The sequence below is a fragment of the Phoxinus phoxinus genome (assembly GCF_949152265.1).
Source record: "Phoxinus phoxinus genome assembly, chromosome: 3".
NCBI lineage: Eukaryota > Metazoa > Chordata > Actinopteri > Cypriniformes > Leuciscidae > Phoxinus > Phoxinus phoxinus.
In genome coordinates this window covers 15,581,500-15,603,382 of record NC_136878.1, presented here as the reverse complement: position 1 = coordinate 15,603,382, position 21,883 = coordinate 15,581,500, and the positions used below count along the sequence as shown (strand labels likewise).

Sequence of the window (21,883 nt, the reverse complement as noted above, 5' to 3'; positions counted from 1 at the left end):
TCCTCCGAGCAGAGAGTTTTATGAGACGACCTTTGATGTAGCCTCTGTTTCATGATAATTCAACCAATAATGTCCCCGGAGACGGAGTTTTTTTTTTGTTTTTTTTCACCGTTTTTATTTCGTTTTTAGATGTTTGTCTTCAACAACATCGGAATTTATTTTAGTCTTCACAGCTGTCCTTCAGTATGAAAATGATCCCTTAATGGATTTTAATAAAAAATCTTGTACATTTTAATTTGAATGATTTACAAATAATGGACAGTTACAAGCATTTAAAAAAAAGAAGAATTTATTAGTCTGAGAACTAATCTAAATTTCAATATAGATTTTGTAATTTCATACAAAGATATATATATATAGGTCACTTCAGGCTGCCAAGAAATGACCATGAGGTGCAACCAACATATGAAGAACCAAGACCCAGTTTCAATTCCTATTAACATAATGCCATTTAGAAACAGACACATTTAGTGTCCATTTCTCATGTTATGCCATGATTCCCATTAAAAAAATTCATGTTGAAAAGAGGCATATTTATCTGTGCTTTCACATGGGTGCTAATAGGCTCTTTAAAAGTATCTCATTACTTTCTCATATTGAATTCTGCTCAAGCTTGCTTCTTGGCTGTCAGAAAGTTAATCAAAGCTTTGTTTCTGTGTGGTACGCCTGCATAATCCATGTGGCACTCGGCTATTAGGAGTGAGGCACTTCAGATAAGATGTTTTTTATCCTCATCAATCATCGGTTTCAGTCAATTCACTTATACTGACACCCCTGTCTTAGACCAATTAATGGAACAATTAAAACGAAATCACTCCAGAAGGAAGAAAAAGTTTCTTTTGACTTCAGTTTCTCTTAGAAGAATGCAGTTCTGAGGTTGGACAGGCAGCCGCTCGAACTGCCAACGCAGAGGAATGATATTGACACATGAAAGGCTAGAAGTCAATGATTAGTGAGATGGGCTACGGATCAATTTGGCCTGCCACAGTCTTTGAAGCCTTCCGCTATGCTAATCAATGAAAAACTGCCTGCTCGTTAATGCCTTCAAAGATGGATGGAAAACAAATGGCTACCTCTGGCATCATCCCTCATCAGCCATCCTGTGCTGCTGCCAACACACACACACACACACACACACTGTTGGTGCAATTATGAGGCTACATTATGAGGACTCTCCATAGGCGTAATGGTTTTTATACTGTACAAACTGTATATTCTATCCCCTTACACTGCCCCTACCCCTAAACCTACCCATCACAGGAAACATTCTGCATTTTTACATTTTTAATAAAACATTGTTTTTTATGTTTTTTTAAGCTATTTGAATTATGAGGACTCATGAAATGTCCTCATAAACCACGTTTAAGTTGTAATACCAGTGTAATACACATGTCATTATACAAATTTGTGTCCTCATAAATCACATAAACAAGCACACACACACACACACACACACACACACACACTGTTTGCTGTTGTTTCTTTCTGTGTCATTTACAGTTGCCTCAACCACCTTTGCTTCATATTTTCATTTACAAGTACTATAGCTTCAGGAATTTTGATAGTTTGTTTGTTGTTTATTTACCTTGTCTGATAACACAAGGTCTCAGGGGTGTTCTGTTTCTTCTCTCTCAAGCATTTTTTCCCCTTTTATTATTGTACCCTGTCCCTGAAGATTCAACTCTCCAGCGTTTTCAATATAATTCTGTTTTTGCTGCATAATACAGTACATGTTGTGTACACACGACTGACAGTGAAGACTTTTACATAAAGAGTTCTATTTAAATTTACATTACAAAAGATTTCACTCATTAAAAAAAACAATCCAAGGCACTCAAATAGTTTTTAGAAAAATCTAAAAAGCCTTTATTATTTCATGGCATAAATTTTAAAAACAGGTGACAAGTCAAGATTTCTATTTCAAATAAATGTTATTTTGAACCTCTCATTCTCCATACATGTTTTCCGTTTTCAGCATTTCTCAGTTGATATTTAACTGGTGTTTTGGCCATCCTTCTGTTACTGTCTCACAAATGAATTAGGTCTAATAGCTGTCAGCTGTTAAATTTAAGTACACAATTAGATAATGTCAATATATGTCAACCAATTACCAAGCAATGCTTAATTTTGTTCAGTCTGTGGTGTAAAAAGGTCGCATTAGCAATTAAAGGAAAAACACTTAAGCAAAACATGGTCAGGTCAAAGTGTCTGAATAATTTCTGGTCGTGTGTGTGTGTGTGTGTGTTTGTTTGTGAATTTTTATGTATATGTTATCATATATAACAACCAGAAGTATTTCTTGTTTCCAAAAGTTTAATTACATACAAAATGTGTTGCTTTTGTTTTGAGACGGACATCACTGAAAAGTTTGGGTTAGGGTTAAAGTTATTGATTGGGTCATATTTGCTTTCTTACATGTAGAAAGGATTAGCAAAATTCAAATATTCCCTCATCTATAATTTAAATCTGTAAAAAGGTTTTCTTGAATGCCTAGCTAATCCCACAGGAGTGACCTTTGACCTTGAACCACCGCCCTCTGCTTGTCCCACAGGAGCAGAGCCCCAGTAACCAGACATCACTGGCCATGATGCAGGAGCCCCAGGAGGTCGTGGAGGAGACTGTAACTATAGAGGAAGACCCCGGCACACCCACCTCTCGTGTTTCTGTGGTTACCTCAGAGGATGGAACTACACGCCGCACAGAGACAAAGGTACTCCTGCTTACAACTGACACATTTTACAAATATCTTTGTTTACATGTTTATTATTAGCTATGCAAATGCTCATTTATGCTTACAGCATCTCACAGGACATTTACATTTATTTACAGCAACTTAGCAACTTATAAATAAAATGTATATTTTATTTACATTACCTCAAGTTTATCAGGCAAAAATCTCCCTCTAAGAGCTGTTTTATATTTAACAAAATACTTCAGAAGTAGTCTTATTTAATATCAGAAATGACTGTATATATCATGCATTGTATAAAATATGGAATTATAGAATAAATAACTGTTCTTGTTGTTGACATTTTTACGTGAAAAAAAAATCTGTGTTTTGTTTCAAACAGTGTTCTTTTTGTATTATATACTATTATAGTGTTTATTAATATTTTTTAAGTTACATGTATTTGTATTTTTTCCATTTTAATTAGTTTTAGTAGTTTTGTTTGTTATGTTTGTTCCCATTTTTATTTTGCCTTTTTTTTAAATATATTTCAGGTTTAGTAATTCTATTACGTCAATTCAACTTATTTTATTTCAGGTAGTTAAGAAGGCAACATTTCAAACTTTATTACGTTTTTTGTAAGTTTACGTTTTGATCTAATTATTTACATTTTATTTTATTCCAGCTTTATTTGAGTTAAAAATAGCACCTCTGGTAAAAACCTTTTGTACAGATTAGTGGGAGGTGTTGATGTGGTTTACAGTGGTCAGTGGGTTTAGCCAATCAGCTCTTTAGTGACGAGACAAAGGGATTAACAGACTAGTGCTTCTTTACCAGTCACACAGCTGAGAAGTTTTCAAGCCGAGAGAGCATTTTGCTTTAGCCTAGGCTGGAAAGTTGAAAGAATTCAACATGTAAAAATCTTGCTCCTAAAATTCAAAAGAGAAATTTATCACACAGTAGAAGCTCTGTTTAGATCAAACCATTTATGTTGTACTTTTGTAAGCCACACAATCTTGATTCCCCTTTACTTTTGTTTTGTTGTTTATAAAAGGACAATGTGACTAATATGAAGGTGAGTTAAAATCCCTCTCTCACATAAGCTTTCTCACACACGCCAGTCACCATTATTTGTGCCCATTGAAGCTCACATAGCATCTCAGCGCTGGTGTGAAATCACTGCATAAAGCTTCAATTGGCAGAGCGGTCACCTCTTAACGCCCTTTACTGCTACGGTCCTGTTCGTAATCGTAGGTTTACATTCCCCTAGCAGATTCTGCTAAATGTCTATCATTTTTAAAAATGTTAAGGGATCATGCAAATTTCCCTTTATTAAATTAAATACTGCCCTGATGAAGCTGTGGCATATTGTTGGGTGCAGTATGTCAAAATGTAAACATGCCACTTGGCATTCCCTATTGTTGCTGCTTCTCGCTGCTATGATAATGCTATGGTAAATGTTGCTCTCTGTGTGCGCAGAACTTTCGTTTGGAATACATGTGATCTAAACAGATATGTTCTTTGATTTGATTAAGGTTCATATAAACATTGCATTCGGATTGCATTTTTGTATTTGAATTCAGGAAAAACATACAATATGTAAACATACTGTAGCTCGATGTTGAAATTCAGTTTGCCACACAGAGTATTTAATAAACTTTTGAACAAGATTTGTGTTATTTTAGTTATCTGTTTTTTTGTTTTATACTTAAAAGTCGGCATGAAATACAATTCACTCTCGGCTTGAAATAACATTCACACTATCTATTTTCTGAATGTTGCGATGCATTTAGAAAATAGATGGTGTGAATGTTATTTCAAGCGACTGATTTTGTTGCGACTGATTCATCCATGTATGTTTAATTTGGTTCATTTTTAATTTTTTTATCAAAATGTCTAATTATTTAGCCCACTTAAACCCCGTTCCATTCTTACAATCAGTTGCAAGCTCGCATTCAGATCGGCCTCCATCCAATCAATAACAGATGGAACCGAGTTTTCGCCCTACATTTGTTTTCTTTTTCGATTATCCATTTCACTCATATGTACGTCACAATATGTATCTCACTTCTTCTGGGCAGTACAAATTAAACAGCAAAACTTATGCTCTCTCTTACTTTTTAAAAATGCTAAACATATTACACATTCTGCAAAGGGCATGTACACTTATGAGAAAAGGATAATGTAAAGTGTACAACCCATATCAAAAAATAAATAGCTATATGCATGCACAAGCATTAACCAATGTGCACATAGAAACGGCCCTGTTCTACAGTGTAATGGCGCTTTTCCACTGCATGGTACGGTACGGTTCGGTACGGCACGGCACGCTTTGGCGCTTTTCCACTGCATGGTACGGTACGGCTCGGTTCGGTACGGCTCACTTATGGCGCATTTCCACTGCATAGTACGGTACGGTACGGCTCGCTTCGGCTCGCTTTAAATGGTACCACCTCTGTTGAAGTTCCAAGCGTACCGTACCGATACTAAACGTGACGTGAAAACACTGCAGATCACTGATTGGTCAGACAGAATCGTCACTTCAGCGTCATTGTATTTTCAACACGAGACACTAAACCCGCTAGATTTAAATAGCCAGACAACAGCCAACGCAGTAGCTACTGTTTTTAGAGTATTTACTTGAGTTAAGTTAAGTTTTAAGTTTAAAAAAAATCACAAAAGAAATGGCTGAATCGTGGTCAGTAGACGAGGTGCAGACGTTCCTCTCGTTGATTGCCGCCGGACCTACAAACAGTGTAGGGACAAATTAGAGGCGACATATTAACGATCAGTCCCACCCACTTTAAAACGGTACTAACTGCAGTGGAAAAGCAACCGAGCTAAAGCGAACCGAACCGTGCCGTACCGAGTTGAGTCGTACCACGCAGTGGAAAAGCGAAGCGAGCCGAACCGTTCCGCGCCGAGACGAGCCGAACCGAGCCGTACCATGCAGTGGAAAAGCGCCATAACACAAATGACTGTTGCTACATAGTGGAAGGAAGTGAAGGGTAAAGAATGATCTTACTGCTGCACTATTTCTCACCATTAGACCACTCACACACGGCCAAACTTATGAAACACACAAAGGAATAACATCACAGTGTGTGTGGTGCATGTGTGCACAGATGTATGGGTCCTTCTGTCACATGTTAGTGTGTTTCAGCTGATATGGGGGTTGTGGAGACAAGCTTATAGTCACGTAAATACATCACCTCCAGCCAGTGTAGGATAAATAGCTCTGGGTCGAGGGCAAAATCCTAGCGTTCTATTACTTCCTGGATGTGTTTGTCAACATAAATGTACTTCCTAAAGAAATTGGCACCATAACATCTTATCTAATGCTCTTAAACAAATTCTTCCAGAGATACCCAAGGAAATACTACGACTGCACTGCTTATTTTTTAGTAGAAATTAGGGATGCTCCGATTGATCGGCCGCAGATCGGTAGTCTCTAAATTTGTCCGATCGGCGATCTCACAAACCGATCGCAATTTGAACGCAACATAAAACCGGAAAAAGTCGCCGCTGACGTGCATGTAAACTAGACCGGCTTTTGCGCCACATTCTGCTTTGTAACTTTGCAAAACATTTGTATTGGGATCTCGGGTATGGTACTGTAGGTATGAATGGACGATGTGTCGAGATCAATCGAACAGTGAATGATCGGGATCGGTATTGGCCGATCACGATGACAAGAAATCAGTAGTCGGTATTGGCTACAAAAATCCTGATCGGAGCATTATAGTAGAAACGGAATTATCTGAAAAATATTTAAAAATGGATATTGATGAATAGATTAATTCACTGTAAAAAATTCTAACCTCCCCAACTCAACATGTTCTAGTGACTGGTCACATCTAAATTCAAATTGATCAAATTAAATTAGCAGAATTTCACTTGGGCCAATTGAAAATTTTAGATGTGACCAGTATCTAGAAAATGTTGAGTTGAGGAGGTTAGACATTTTGTACAGTGTTCATATGCTTCATCAGATGCCATTTTTATTCTTTCCAACATTCATTGAATCGCATACACAGCATTGTGGGATATCGTAGGCAGCATAAATGTACCCCATAATCCTGTGCTTACAGAACAAAAACCGACTAGATGAAGGCACTGTAGTTGACAGGATGTTGAAACATTGAATACAGACATGCCTGTAAACATGCTGTATACTGCTTCTGCTTCCTTCATTTTCAGCGGACACCCATTGGTGTACAAATTAACTTTGCAGGGTTGTTTTAGAATAGTTAAAATGTTTATACATATTGATAGGACTCTATAACTGTATAGATTATAGTTGTAGATTAGAATGAGTAGATTATAGACTAGAAAGTACAAACTGACTCAAAGATTACTTAAAATGGTATCTAATTAAATGAATAGCCAAAACATAATTTATAAAGAATATGAAAAATATTATTAACGAAATAATACTAAATATTGAATAAATAACATAAATTAATGAAATGTTATTGCCGTTCTTTTAGTTAAAAAAAACTAAACAGTTTACATGTAGAAGCCTCAGATAAAATAATGTGTTTCTCTCATATGCGTCTTTCTCTGCTTCTGTGTTTTCTCCTCTTGGAAATCATCCAGCTAGAGGAACATTCAATTAAATGCTGAAATTACTCTTTTGTGAAGAGTATTTTTGACAAAATGAGACAATAAAAATATTTTGTCTCAAAGGCATTCTCATGTTTTCTTGTTTAGCCAGATAATTCATATCGAAATTAATTCTCTGGCCCAGTTTGTGTTTTGGAATATTCTGGACTATTAACGAGGCTTCATGGGAAAAGTCCTTAAGTCCTTTTTTTTTTAAACAGGCTTTCATTTAACTGTTTTCCTTTCATTCTTACAAGGCTTAACATTTCCATTATTACTATATCCTTCTCTGACTAATGCCTCCTGAACTGACATACTTTAGTGGTTAAAACCATCACACGACGAACCTTCCAGCCAGTGGTCCTGACCCAGTCCAAACCATCTACGCCCATTCCTCCATCTACACCATCTGAAACAAAACCAGTAAAGAGTGCTTTTGGTTGACATGTCTCTGCCTCCCGTCTTTCATCCCACTAAATGTGTCTGTAACTCACAGCTGGTGTGGCAGCGGTCTGTAAATCTAAATACCAGGGAGATCATAAAACCCTTATAGAACTGTAAAATCTATGGCCATGACGCCTGCATGCACCTTTTAACAGGCAACCATTAGTGTAAACAGCCATCGCTGTAGATAGACACCTTTCATTAGAGGCAACAGTAGCCTTGCTGGTTAAGCTTAGTCTATAAGCCTCAGTGTCTTTCTACCTTTAAACTTGCCCATGTTTCACATTCAATTTCAATAACCTTTTTAAAGTCAACATGAAATGCTGCTTGCTATTAATTGTATGTAAAAAACATTTATATAAATATATGTAAATTAATAGAGTAAAAATGCACGTTTTTTATACAGTTTTTGACAAAATAAACACAATTAAGCATGATATTTTAATTTGTAAGAAAATTTGTTTCAGGAGAAGACCAAGTAGTTATTATTGTTATTATTTTTGGAGCAATGTGCGGCACCACATCACATTCTCAATATTCATTCACAATAAAGTTTCTTTTCAAGCAAATTTTTATATGTTGACTTTAAAAGAGATTGGTGTATGTTTTCACATAATAGATTTAAACCTCATGTGTGGGTGTTAAGGAGTGTTCACTCTGACAGCGATTTTTAGAGGCGCAGCTTAAAGTTGGGACGATTTGGGACGGCATGAGCAACAGAGACAATTGGCGATGCAACAAAGAAGCAACACTGGCAACAACCAGTAGGAGTGCAGACAGTCAGTCTTACAGCTACATAAGTAATTCACCTTATGAAAACAGTTGGATAATGCAATCGAGTGTAAATGCATACTTGCAAACAGTACAGCAGTTCAGATGACTTCCTCCAATTAAATTGACATGGGGGTGATTGCTGCATTTATCTTATCTATCTGTTTGTCAAAATCAACAGCAGCTCACCAAAATAGCTGTGTACCCCCCATTGGTAAAACGTATACTGAAGAATACAAATGTGTGCTAACAGACCTCTACGGACATAAACGCATCCCCTGAGATATTACACACTGACAACTGGCCATGTGGCTTGTAAGGGCTCACACACAAATTCAAGCAGTCATGGTTCATCTTCAATGACGATTAATTTTTATCAAGCTCATTAATTTCCAAGATGAATTTACAGCCATGGACAAAATAGCCAATTAATTGCTCTGCAGAATTCACTGAGCAGCAAATTGGTTTCTGTATCAGCGTTGAACCTTCAGGAGCAGCAGCACTCCATCCTCTTGACAGGCAGACATTTTTGTAGAATAAGGGACTGGATTAACACTCAGAGGGGAATAGTGATTTATTTAAGTTGAGTCATAAAGACGTCAATGCCCAGTGATAGACACAGAGAACTAGAACATCATTTAGGTCCCATGTAGTCTGGTGGCAGCTCTTATGTTGATTGATCTAGTGTAGTCATACAGTACACACTGCTAGTAACAAACTGTATGTGGTTGTGGTTTCCTTTGTAAGGTTCCTCAAAGGGGTGTGTTTAAAAGTAAGTCCCTCGTTTAGTAAAAAAGTTGATCATATTTACATACATTGCTTATCCCAAACTTTTAAACAGCAGTGTATTTATTTTGTTTTCTAAGATTATAACTGAAGAGAACAAGTGATGACAAGCTGACAATTCCTGTAACAGTAATGTAGCATTTAAAATGTTTTCTATAGCAAAACATACCCTTAGTCTCTTAGTTTAACTAGTAAATAAAGCTGGTCCTAGGAAAATAAACCGATAGCAAAGTTTTCTTTATGATGAGAAACTTTGTAACGACTACTGAGAATGCTGTTGAAATGTGTCCATATATTTTCAGTTCCAGCTGTTTCATCACTGATGAACACAAAGCATTTTAAGGGACTGGAAAAGATCTTCAGTCATTTTACTGCTCCTCAGCCAGCTCACAGTGTGACACGCACTTCCCTGCTGATGTTAGACCACTAAGTCAGTGTGCTACATTTCACTCATAAATGCCTGTGGTTGTTTTGGCTGCTATGATTTGAGCAATCTGACATAATGGCTTCATTTTGAATGGCCCTAATATCACATATATGCCCTGCATACGGCATTTAAGACAGGGAACGACTCACTCTAAACTCACTCTGCATAAAAAGCACAAACCTTCACTTCTGACACAAACTGATTCTGTTGCATTTTTGCATCATCTTAGGTCACTAAAATGGTCAAGACAGTGACAACACGAACGGTTCGACAGGTGCCAATGGGTCCCGACGGTCTTCCTCTTCCAGAGGGCTCATCTCCACTGGGGAGCTACACCGACTCCATTGATCGGCGCTACATGAAGAACGGCGAGCGCTTCATCACACCCCAGGCCACCTCCACCCTCACACGCTCTTACAACAATTACAGCGACTCCTACAATGACACTCCAGACAGTCAGTTTCGCCATTACGGCCTTCACGATGGATACGGAGACATGCCCGAGAACTACGGAAGTCTCTCGCGCGGAGTCAACTACAGGCCCTATCGGCCGTACATGCCCACCGGTGGATACCGGCCGGAGAACAGCTACACTCTCCCCATCCGCAAGGAAGACTATGGCCATGTGGCCCAGCCTCAAGTCCCTATGGGAAGTAGCACTGTGGATCTTAATCGTTCTCAGCCTGAGCGCTTCCAACCTGAACCCTATGGCCTGGAAGACGACCGCCGCAGTCTCGGCCCAGACGACGAAGAGGCGTACGACCTAGAGCCGGATTATTCTACGGCTAACCGCCGCACGCTGCCCGGACGTACCATTCGAGAGCCGCTACGCAATGGCCCCCGTGTGAGGTAAGAATCATGCAGTTGATTTGGTTTGTTTGCTTGTGCTGCGGCTTTTTTGATGATTGTGAGCAGCTTTGATGTAATTGCCTACTGAAGGGATTCAAATGCTCCGGCCCTTGAGAAGGACATAGATGCAGGTTCTTTTTTCACATAATGAAAGGTTATTGCTAAGCAGAGCTATATCTCAATGGCAAGATATTAAGGAGCACTGATCAAATACATAATTTTTGTGTACATAAACAAAGTCTAAAATATGATATCTATAATTATTGATAATAATTTATAAAATAAATAAATATTGTATTATTCTGTCTCATACTTATAAATGTCAGGATAGGTAGCATGAGACAAAATTATCAAAATGATCCCTAATTAGTACAGTCTAACTAGATGGAAATACATAAACAGTATTATATTTTAAAAAGAAAAAATGTCCAGGGTGCTCAAGGAGTTCAACATAAGGAAGTTTTTTGAAGGTGCTCTTTGGGGTTGGGAATTCAACAAAATGTAATAGAAGGAAATCCAAGGAAAATTTTCTACTATGAAATAGCCAATCTAATAAAGGCTTTTTATATATTTCCAAAGAAGAGTGCCTTGGATTTCCTTCTATTACAGTATTATATTTTATTTTATTATTAGTTTTTATATAAATATAGTTCTCTATAATTATATAAAATTTACATTTCATCTTTAAATGTATATTAATATTTGATTATGCTGTCTGATACTGAAAATGACATGATAAGTGGCATGAGACACTGACACTATCAAAGTGTTTGTCCTTAAAGGGATAGTTCACTTTAAAATGAAAATTATGTCATCATATACTCACCCTCAAGTTGTTTCAAACCTGTATGAATTTCTTTCTTCTGCTGAACACTAAGGAAGATATTTTGAAAAATGTCAGTAACCAAACAGTTACCAGGGGCCTCATTTATAAACGTTGCGTACGCACAAAAGAAGGCGTACGCCGCTCTCTACGCAATAATTGGTATTTATAAAAAGCAAACTTCACGGGAAAATGTGCGGTCCTTCACGCAAGCTCTGACCCAGGCGTACGCACAAAAACGGGTGAAATGAGAAATGGCGACACCGTCGGCCGATGGAAGAAACACGTGAAAGTGTGTGAAACTGTAGACCGTTGTGTAAAAGAAATGGCAATACTGCCTCTCATAAATAACATGAAGACTTCACAAAGCAAGTCTTACAATTAACAGCCTACACGAACACCCGTTCATCGATCTGCAGTGTGAAACAAACAAAATCAAACGAAAATTACAACTGAAATGCAAATTAAAACATAGGATATTTGCAAAAAGAAAAGTGAAATATGTTCTGCAATAATATTGGCATGTTATGCAATTCATCCTCATAAATAATATGGTAAACAGAACAAAATAATGTACAAAACTGATATTAATGTACAAAACGGAGCAGTTATAGATGCAATTAGATAGACAGATAAATAGACAATTAGGGATATATATAGATAGATAGATAGATAGATAGATAGATAGATAGATAGATAGATAGATAGATAGATAGATAGATAGATAGATAGATAGATAGATAGATAGATAGATAGATGTATTAATTGTCCACTGGGGAAAGTTGTTTTCATAGTAAAAATGTCTTCATCAGCTACGGAATCATGGTATTCATGCATATGCCTTTAGTTTTTTTTATTTTTGATAAAATAACGTATGTCGTATGTCTCAACCATTCAGAAAGCTGCAAGAAATTACATTTGCACTGAACTATTTCCCATTTCCACTTAGATTATAACCGGCATCTGTAGTTTGTCAGATGCAATTAAATGGATGGAAATAAAATGCCCCATCACAATGCGTAATGATGAACAATGGCTGATCTTGTCCGACCATTTCTTTATTTCGGCCACGGTCCGAGGTTGTGAGGCTACAGCATTTACGGCGTCTGCAACCTTTTGCCACTCAAGTGCCTTTTTGGGATTCGTAATGCCCACACTGTGCCCTCCAAACAACATGTTTCTCCTCTTTTCCACCTCGCCAACGATAACTTCTACTTCACATTGAGTGAAGTTACGTTTTTTTTTTTTTTTTCTCTGTGTTTGCCATGATTTCGCAATCGATGAATATTAACTTGTGGGCGTTTCACGGACTATTTATGGGCAACTATGGGCGTGACGTGAAGCCGCAAAAGCTGCGCTACATTTAGGATTGATTGTGATTTATTAAGGGAAAACTGCGTATGATGTGCGTGCGCACGGTTTTATAAATCCGAATATTTCTTTGCGTACGCACGTCCTATGTTTCATCCGTACGCCACTTCTGACACAAATCCTACGCAAAGTTTTATAAATGAGGCCCCAGGTCCCATTGACTTCCATAGCAGGAAAAAATAAAGTATATGATGACAGAATTTTCATTTTAAAGTGAACTATCCCTTTAACTGGTACAGTTAAAAGTTTCATCTATCTTCAGAGAGATAAAAAGGAAAGGATGTCGTTATCTCAAACTTTTTTTCCTTGTCATAATTCTCCAGTCTATATCAGCGCAGTAGCAGTTTTGACGGGGAGCATGTGTTGCAGAAACAGTTTCTTTTTAATTAGAGTGCATAGACACACACACACACACACACAGTAGACAATCACTGTCAGAAACTGCATACACAACTTTTTAGGCCACTTCCTGTTTTTCAGTCCATAATGTATTTGTGTACATCCAGAATTATAGTATAATTAGCAGAGATGTCACCCCTCTTATTCCAAAGCCTTGCGTTTTGCATCCATCATTAGCATTTCCATAATAACAGATGTTGACAAAAATCACACTAATGAATGTGTAAAACAAATATGTTAATTAGAGCTTATTGCTTGCAGTTTGGAATCGTGCAATTATAAAACAGCCAAAATTGCGACATTTAGCATAGAGATGGTTGCCAATGCCATGTTTCCATGGATTAGACCGTTACCGTGCATTAATCTGTTACCCAGATTCGAGGTCTCTTCTTTATCTCTCTTTCTCTATCTCGGTGGAGCTGTTGTTGTCAGGGTGATTAATAGTCTCTGGTGAACACTGCCAGACAAAGGGGGCGTCTCGTCTCCAGCCATATCTGTAATGGTTCTGATCCTCCTTGCACCTGCCACCAGTGCCACAGCAGAGCAGCCATAGGTCATCATGCAGAAAACTCCCAGGAGACCACCAGGAACCACTTCCTCTATGTGGTCAAGCTGAAACGACATCAGTTTATATCGGCAGAAAGGGAAAAACATCCCATCCTTTATCTAGAAGTTTGGTCACGGAGACTGAAATATATCTTGCGAGAAAATTATTTTTAGTGAATCAAAGACATGCAGCACAACCAGTCAAATTCCCGAACAAGTCGGTTCTTTCTAGAGAATTAAACACATATGTAGTCCAATTCCTGAACAAATTATTCAAATGAGTCAGTTATTTTAGTGAATCAAACTCAAAGCTAAACCAGTGTAGTTTGATTCCCCTGCAAATGACTCTGATATGGTTTTAGATGTTACCCTATTGTTTGGTATTATTTTAATAAATATTTACAGCTTACTGTATAATATGCTGTCATTGAAAATAAAATACATGTACCGGTAATAACCTTTTACTAGAATTGTTTATATTAAAGGGCACCTATTATGACATTTAAAATGTTCCTAATGTTGTTTTGGGAGTCCCCAACAACAGTTTTACGTGCATGCAATGTCAAAAAACACTTTTGTTGTTGTATAATATGCATTTATTTTTACCTGATTTGCTCACCGACTCCCAAATGATTCGTTCAACGACTCACTTTTCCAAATCCCTCCTTTGCGCGACGCTAATCTGCGATTGGTCAGATGACCCAGCAGTGTTTTCAGAGATAATACTTATTGTTTAACACGGAGTACAATGATGCTTTTATCAATTAAATCGTGTTATAATAATGATTATAGTCCACTGCTTTGTAGTTTGTAGTAAAAAACTAAAAATAAGATAAAGAATTTATGGAAGTAAAATAATGCCAAATGTTTTTGAAATAAAAAAGCCTGTTGAATTGCACTACTTGAAAAAAAATATGCATTGCATTAACCATGCTTGCATTTTAATGCATTGTATTTTTAGAGCTTGCATTTTTATGGGCTGAAATTCAACATGGTTGTATATTTAAGCTGTGAATATTTCAATTCAAAACATTTCAAACACATTTTCATTAATAAAAAATAAATAATCCATATTCACCTTTCATATTTCACTTCCAAAATATTCAAACTGTTTAAAAATACAACCTATAATATTCAACAGGCAATTTTCGGTCCATTTTATTTCGCTTTATAAATTCGCTTCCACAAATTCAGTGGTTTAAATTCGACAGTAAATTCAACATTGACATCCAGGAACTGCAGGAAAAGCAGTAGATTACCGAGCATAATCTCCATCTGCTGTTAATCAACCTCACCAGCAGGGGGTGCAAGCACGTGTTGTTGATGAAGATCAGAGCAACAGTTAGAGCAAGCCATTTATTCATAAAAACTGATTTATAGAAATGTAAGTGTATTTGTGATTATTATGAGGGCTGTTTTTGTGTGTAATTCAGTGTCTTCACAGTCCCTGTTTAGCCTACATGTATCTTTCTCTACCGTGAACGAGATTATAATGAGATTATAATTATTCCCCCGATGCTGATGTACTGAACAAATGTTACATTTGAGGGAGACATATATTTCTCTTGGTTGTTTAGTTGCCTTAACTTTATATCACGGCGATGTGCTGCAGTAGCTAGGGTTTCCATCAATAATTCAGGATTGCTGGACATAATAAAACGCTTAGCTTAATGGACTAATACAGATATAAAAGACCAAACTCACACCTTATTGAGAAGGCTGTACTATATGACTACAAGCAAGCAGATGAACTCAGAATATGAACGTCTCTAAAGTTTCATACATTGGTACACGTTTCTAACTTCAATAGCAAACTTCAATTTATTTGAATAAATATAAAACATGTAAAAGGTGTGCATCATGCCTGACACCTACATGAACCCTTTACAGTTGTTCAAGTCATTCTCTTCCAATGCTATTGAAGTTAGAAATGTGTATACCAATTTCGTATGTAACTTTAGAGACATTTAGTAACTAAATGTGCGAATGTCCAACGTCAAGAACGCTTAGCGTGAAACTTTGAGCATTAAGTTTGTATTCTGAGTCCATATCTGCTTGCCTGTAGTCATATAGTATTAGTGTAGTCCATTAAGCTAAGCGTTTTATATGTCAATCCTGAATTATTGAGGGAAACCCAGTAGCCTGCAGCACATCGCCGCGATGAAGCTAAACGGTGCTTACACAACAAACAAAATAATAATTAAGCATGCTACTTAAAAAATAAAAGCAACAATTATTAATAACACTTACAGGTTGTGATACGGAGGAGGAAGCTGATGCAAATACACTTAGAAATGAACCTTCCTTCAATATCAGTCGGCTCGCGAATCCAAGTTTGATTGCATTTAAAAAGCAATCGTCTTCAAAATGGTGCGAACAAAGCACAAGGCTCGGACTATACTTCTGTGGTATAGTTATATGAATTGTAGCCACTTAGGGCCAATCCCAATTCTACCCCTTACCCCTTCACTTACCCCTTCCCCTCTGTTTTGCTCGTGCACGTGGAGGGGTAGGGCTGTCTCGATTCTCTTTTGGTTGGAGGGGGAGGGCTAAGGGGAAGGGCCAGATAGCCCTTCAAACGAAGATTTTTCGGGACCACACTTCAAACGAAGGGGTATGAGAAGTGTCACTGCATACACCGGCTACAGACGCAAAATGGCTGCCCAAGCAAAAAATTAGACCATAAATGTAAGAATTGTTGACTTTAATAAGTATTTTAACGACAAATAATGATTTGCTTTATGTTACATTCAATCTTGTGTTCATATTTACGGTCAGTTCCTTCAAAGAAACGTTTGTAAAAAAATCTATTCTCCCCCGAACAAAGCACACAAGCTATTAGTACGTTCAAGTCATCTCGTAAAGATCGTATTTATGAGTTGAACGCACATGAACGCCACACAATGTCGTATTTCACACAGTTTTACACAGTAAATAAATAAATAGGTCAAAATAGGACAAACATAGGTCTGTACCTCCAACGTGTTAATACAACACCACAGAAAACAAGTCCTGTGCATCTTGGAAGTTTGTGATAAACATCGGCGCATCTCCTGTGACGTAGGCGACGACGTATAATGACGTTTAACGGTGTAGTAGTGGTGTCCCATTTCTTAGGGGAATATTTTCACCCCTACGCCTTGCCACTCTGTTTCAAGGGTCAAGGGGAAGGGGAAGGCGAAGGGTTAGGGGTAGACGAAGGGGAAAGGGGTAGAATTGGGATTGGGCCTTAGTCTTCAAATGCTCCTTCTTGGGCAGATGAAAAAAGTTGGCTTTTGAGCCGCACTTCAGAACACAGCGTCTCGTCGCCATGATATTTTCCCTGCTGGCCTTGGAGCGCAATAAGTGGGCGGATCGTATTCAAATAACTTGACAAGTTGACGTCATCTAGTCAGAGAAAAAGCTTCGGTCTTCTAACGATTCATAAAAATGACTCAGAGTCGACTCTTACTTTTGAAAGACAATAACTTTATATACGGTGCACTTTCATATTTCAAACTTTGCAGGATGTTTTTGTTCACTTACATCTATGTTACACACTACATGAAAGGTAAATTTCAAAATTCCATAATAGGTGCCCTTTACATTTTTTAAATGTATTATTGTCCTATAATGCCCTTTTACGAAGTCCCTTTATGCTTGATTGTTCAAAAATGCATTATTTTTCACATATTTTACATTATTACAGCTCCTCTCTCCCCAGTCTGGTCGAACGCATGGTGTGTTGTATAATTTAGTTCCAGTGCTGCACCGGAATTGTTAGAACATAACCTGACATGTGGGAGATGGGTGTGAAGACACTTCCAAGGGGCCATCCACACCTCACAGTAGTACATACACTGTGATTTGTTAGCTGGCCCAGTGTGTTGTGATTGCCAGCGTTTAGCGCGTATTCTGGAGATGTCCCGCCCCTTGCCATAACCGCGAGCTCTACTCAAATGTAAATATTGACGATGGCATCAATTTCAAACCAATTCGATCCCGATACAGACCCTGATAATGTTAACGAACAAGAGGATCGGGCAGAACAGATTTCATGCACGGATTTTGCAAGCACAGATTTCACAGGACATTTCAGAGTGGTATGTTTTTTTTATATTTTTCTTATAGATTTGATGTTATTCACCATTTAATCATATTCTCAAAATAATGGATAATTTTCCTAAGGGGCAGTGAACAGTCTTACAAAAGCTACAGTAAATACTACATCAATACTGTAATGTCAGTTTTCAGGCTAGCGGAGGCAAAGCTTTGCCCTTTGTTTACATCTGTCATAGTAACTACATATAGCTTATAATTGGAACTGTTAATAGAAAACAGTTATACTACAAATAATAAGACATACTTAGAAGTTGTGATAAAAAACAGATTCTCCCGACAAAATGGGATCGGCTACGTCTTTCAGGGGAAGCTTTTGTGCGTATAGCCTGCATTGTACTCTCTTCTGGAAGCTGTTCTCAGAAATATGTGCAGCACACAGACAAACGTTGACGTTATTTTATTTTTTTTAACAAACTTAAATAAAATGTCTCCCTTTGGCGTGGAATTTGACCGTTGTTGCCTTGTAGATCTTTCTTAAGCAACAATTACACTAACTAAAGTTGAAAAGGTGAAAAAGCATAATAGGACCCCTTTAAAAGTACTAAAAGAATCATTAATGGAACCATTAAACATCATAAACTTGTCCCCACACTGTGTGACAATAGATGTAAACTAGAGTTCTTTTTAAGTTAAATTTGACTCCCAGCATATTCAAAAATGTTATGTATATGTAGATGGATGGATGGATGGATGGATGGATGGATGGATGGATGGATGGATGGATGGATGGATGGATGGATGGATGGGTGGATGGATGGATGGATGGATGGATGGATAGATAGATAGATAGATAGATAGATAGATAGATAGATAGATAGATAGATAGATAGATAGATAGATAGATAGATATTTTGGGGCATTTGAAGTACTGTGCCTTACAGTGTAACAGCAAAAGCAACTTTTTTTTATTGTGGTTTAAAACTTATTTAAATAGAATTATAATTTATTTAATTGAAATAAAATTAAAGATTTGAGTCTATTTTCTCACTTGTTGTAGGAACGGAATTCACAAATAATTATTAATCCACAAGTAATTGCTCATTATAATGAGTGATTATTCAAATGAGCGATAACTCATTACTGTGAGACTCTTGGAATAATGAGACTCTTACAAATATGCCAATATTTTCCCCACTCTCTATTTGGAGGCAAAAGCATTTATCCAAAAAATCTAAAAATAAATAATTCAGAGAAAGGACATGGCAGGAGAACAAAATGGATGTAGTAATGGGCACATAACTATGTGGTTTTTGCTGGCAACAAACAAACACACTCTCATTTTTGGAACATGAACATTTACATTTGGCTAATTTGGAGGCATAGTAGCTCCTGTAATAACTTCAGAGCATCACATCTAGTGGAAGCCCATCATGTGTAGTCAAAGTGCTTTTCATGTGTTATCAATACACTCCTACATACAATGGCGGCAATTTAAATGCAAATCTTGACATTCCCATCTCCCAGTCCACAGGATTTAGCATTCATCTGAACTGTCTAAATAATTTCAATTGGCAAAGCCGTGTGTGTGTGTGTGTGTGTGTGCGTGTGCGTGCGCGTGTGTGTGTGAGAGAGGAAGAGAAGGAAAGAGATGAAACTACCTGTATAATGGCAATGTTAATGATGAATAATTTTGAGCCCTCTCATTGTCTCACAGTGATCTTTTCTTCTGGTCATATCCATTTTCAATCTGCACCTGACACCATTGCGGCATATTTTTAATGAGTTCTGGCAGAAGCTTTTTGGCAGAAAATATTTTTTTACTGAAATTCATTATTTATTCACTGTTGTTCCAAACCCATAACATTATCCTTTTTGAAACAAAAAATATTTCCAATAAATAAATCCAATATTTGTATGTTCTTGTCCCTAAAATTATATTAATAGTTGCCATGGCAGTTAATCAAAAAAATAAAAATTGTGACAAAAGCAGGCAAAATAGCTAATAGCATCATAGCTTTCTGTGAGGACCAAAATGAAATTCATCAAAAGATTCACTAATAATCTTCCACTCCAGATAGCTATTAACTCAAAAACTGCTGCAAATGGGTCATTGAATCAATCATTTGAAAATTGATAAAAAAATATTTTTGTCTCACAGAAAAAAATAACCAGGTTTGGAACATCATGATGATAAGTAGGTAATCATTCATGAACAGTTCTTTTAAGAGGTACATATAGTATATACAAAACAATTGCTGTCTGGCAGTGATGCAGCAAAGCAGTTGGTTTTTATTTTGGATACACCATATGTCCGCTCCTCCTTTTTATTTCCGGTTACATTCACAGCTTTGGCCCTCTAGAAAAAACAGCAAAAGAAAATCTGCAGGCAACATCCTTATTACCACTCTTAAATGAATCAGTGTTTTCTGAGTTTGATGTTGTGACCGCACTTAGCTTACCCTCTATTTTTTGTCGTAGAAGTTGTAGACACAACACAATCTTTTCGATCTTAAAGTACTGGGATCGGCGGAGGCGCTTAACCTTCGGGCTATATGTAGAATTCAGATCCTTTGTTATTAGCGACACCGGTGTTCGTTAAGTGAACTGCAGCCAGCAACTTATTGCTTGTGCTCGCATATTCTTGCACACACTCCATAATGACCCAAGCTAGCCTCGGACAGCCAATTAGAGACTGAACGTGATTCAAGGCCCCGATATACTTACGGCAATGTTCTTGTTTGTTCGTCACTTGAAGTAAAAAGAAGTCGGAAATACTTTTGCAGTGTTATACTGTTGACGAACATCCTGACGTCATCCACGCTGCTGAGAGTGACGTTTAGATGAATATGTAAATAATGTGCTTTACGCTTTTCTCTCAACAAAATAAACAAACGAAAATGACAGCGGTGAGAAAACAGGAGTTAAGAAAGCATCAGATCATAGCGATGTGGATTTGTTTGCACCAGCTCTACAATTCACCAGCATCATGTCGACAGATGAAGTAATAAAATTACAATGTTATGATAGTTTGATTATAAAGTATAAATGAGATTTTAGTTTGAATTAATTCCTTTTCTTTGGATGACACATTGACATTGCAGTACAGAATAGCCCTTTCAGCATTATCCTGTACTTTGCATAAGCATTCATTTCATTTGTGTCATTGAACAGAAGAGAGGCTTTCGGGAACAAGCGTAAAAGTCACATCCCTCTGATTTTCCCGGCAAAATGTCCAGAGTCATTACATTAAAATTCTTACATATTGCCCCTTTAAGCTTAGCTTTGTGTGAAAAGGACTTAAAATAAGATGCTACTGCAGAGCTATTTTTAGTCCAGTGCTTAGCTTGACTGGTGGAAGTGAGAAACGTCTCAGGACCAGTCAAACAGCTCTCTGCATGCCTTGGAAAGACTTTAGTACAAGTTGTTTTCCGGGTGTGAATAACGAGATGAGATGACTCCCGGCCTCAAAAACATAGCAATAAGGGCTGGAAGAGGCGCTGCCAGTAACTCGCTCTGTAAATCGTATTATGTACTTGGTCATACACACCATCAAACATGAGTCATGCTGGTTAAGCCTGTGTGCCCTTTCTATATTAGTTGTTCTGGTTAATTATTTGCATCAAGCATGAGTCTTGTTGGGGAGAATATTGAACTGTTTTAACTCAAGTAGAAATAATGTATCCTGAGCTGAGTGCCAGCCGTGTTAATGTTGGTTTGCTCCCAATAGGTCTTGCACTGGTCATCATTCAGACATTACGTCAGTTAATGATTGTTTCATCATTCTGAAACTGGATGGCACTTGGATGGCTTTTCCAAAGCAATAAAACCCTTCCAAAGTTATCACGTGGTCAGTAACCACTCTCTTAATTTGCATGAAATCTATCCATATGTTACAATAGTAAAACAAATGGTGATGATAATGAATACTGACCAGGGCTACACATTGCAGCAGATGTTGCAAACTGATACTAAATTGAGAATTATGTCAAACTCCAGTAAGTCATTTCACTCAGTGGCCACCTTGGAGATACTACATGACCATTGCAATTTCTCCCATTAACTTTTCCACAAGTGGCTTGTGTCCTCCTTACACTGTCTCTGATTATATTTGACTAAACATATAGAACTGTATTCTCTAAAAATAACAAATTAA

General features: G+C 37.3%; 1 protein-coding gene across 31 annotated transcripts in view; it reads left to right on the top strand.

Moving 5' to 3' along the window:
* arvcfb (ARVCF delta catenin family member b) overlaps nucleotides 1–21,883 on the top strand; it is a 229,897-nt gene that overhangs the window by 150,897 nt on the left and 57,117 nt on the right. For 16 of the 31 annotated variants that reach the window (XM_079605639.1, XM_079605652.1, XM_079605646.1 and 13 more), the window contains 3 exons: nucleotides 2,552–2,710; nucleotides 3,723–3,743; nucleotides 9,931–10,550. In XM_079605639.1, the coding sequence (XP_079461765.1) occupies nucleotides 2,585–2,710; nucleotides 3,723–3,743; nucleotides 9,931–10,550 (767 nt within the window). In that variant the 5' untranslated portion in view covers nucleotides 2,552–2,584. The remainder of the gene's footprint in view (nucleotides 1–2,551; nucleotides 2,711–3,722; nucleotides 3,744–9,930; nucleotides 10,551–21,883) is intronic. The other 15 variants (XM_079605642.1, XM_079605643.1, XM_079605653.1 and 12 more) reach the window with 1 other exon arrangement.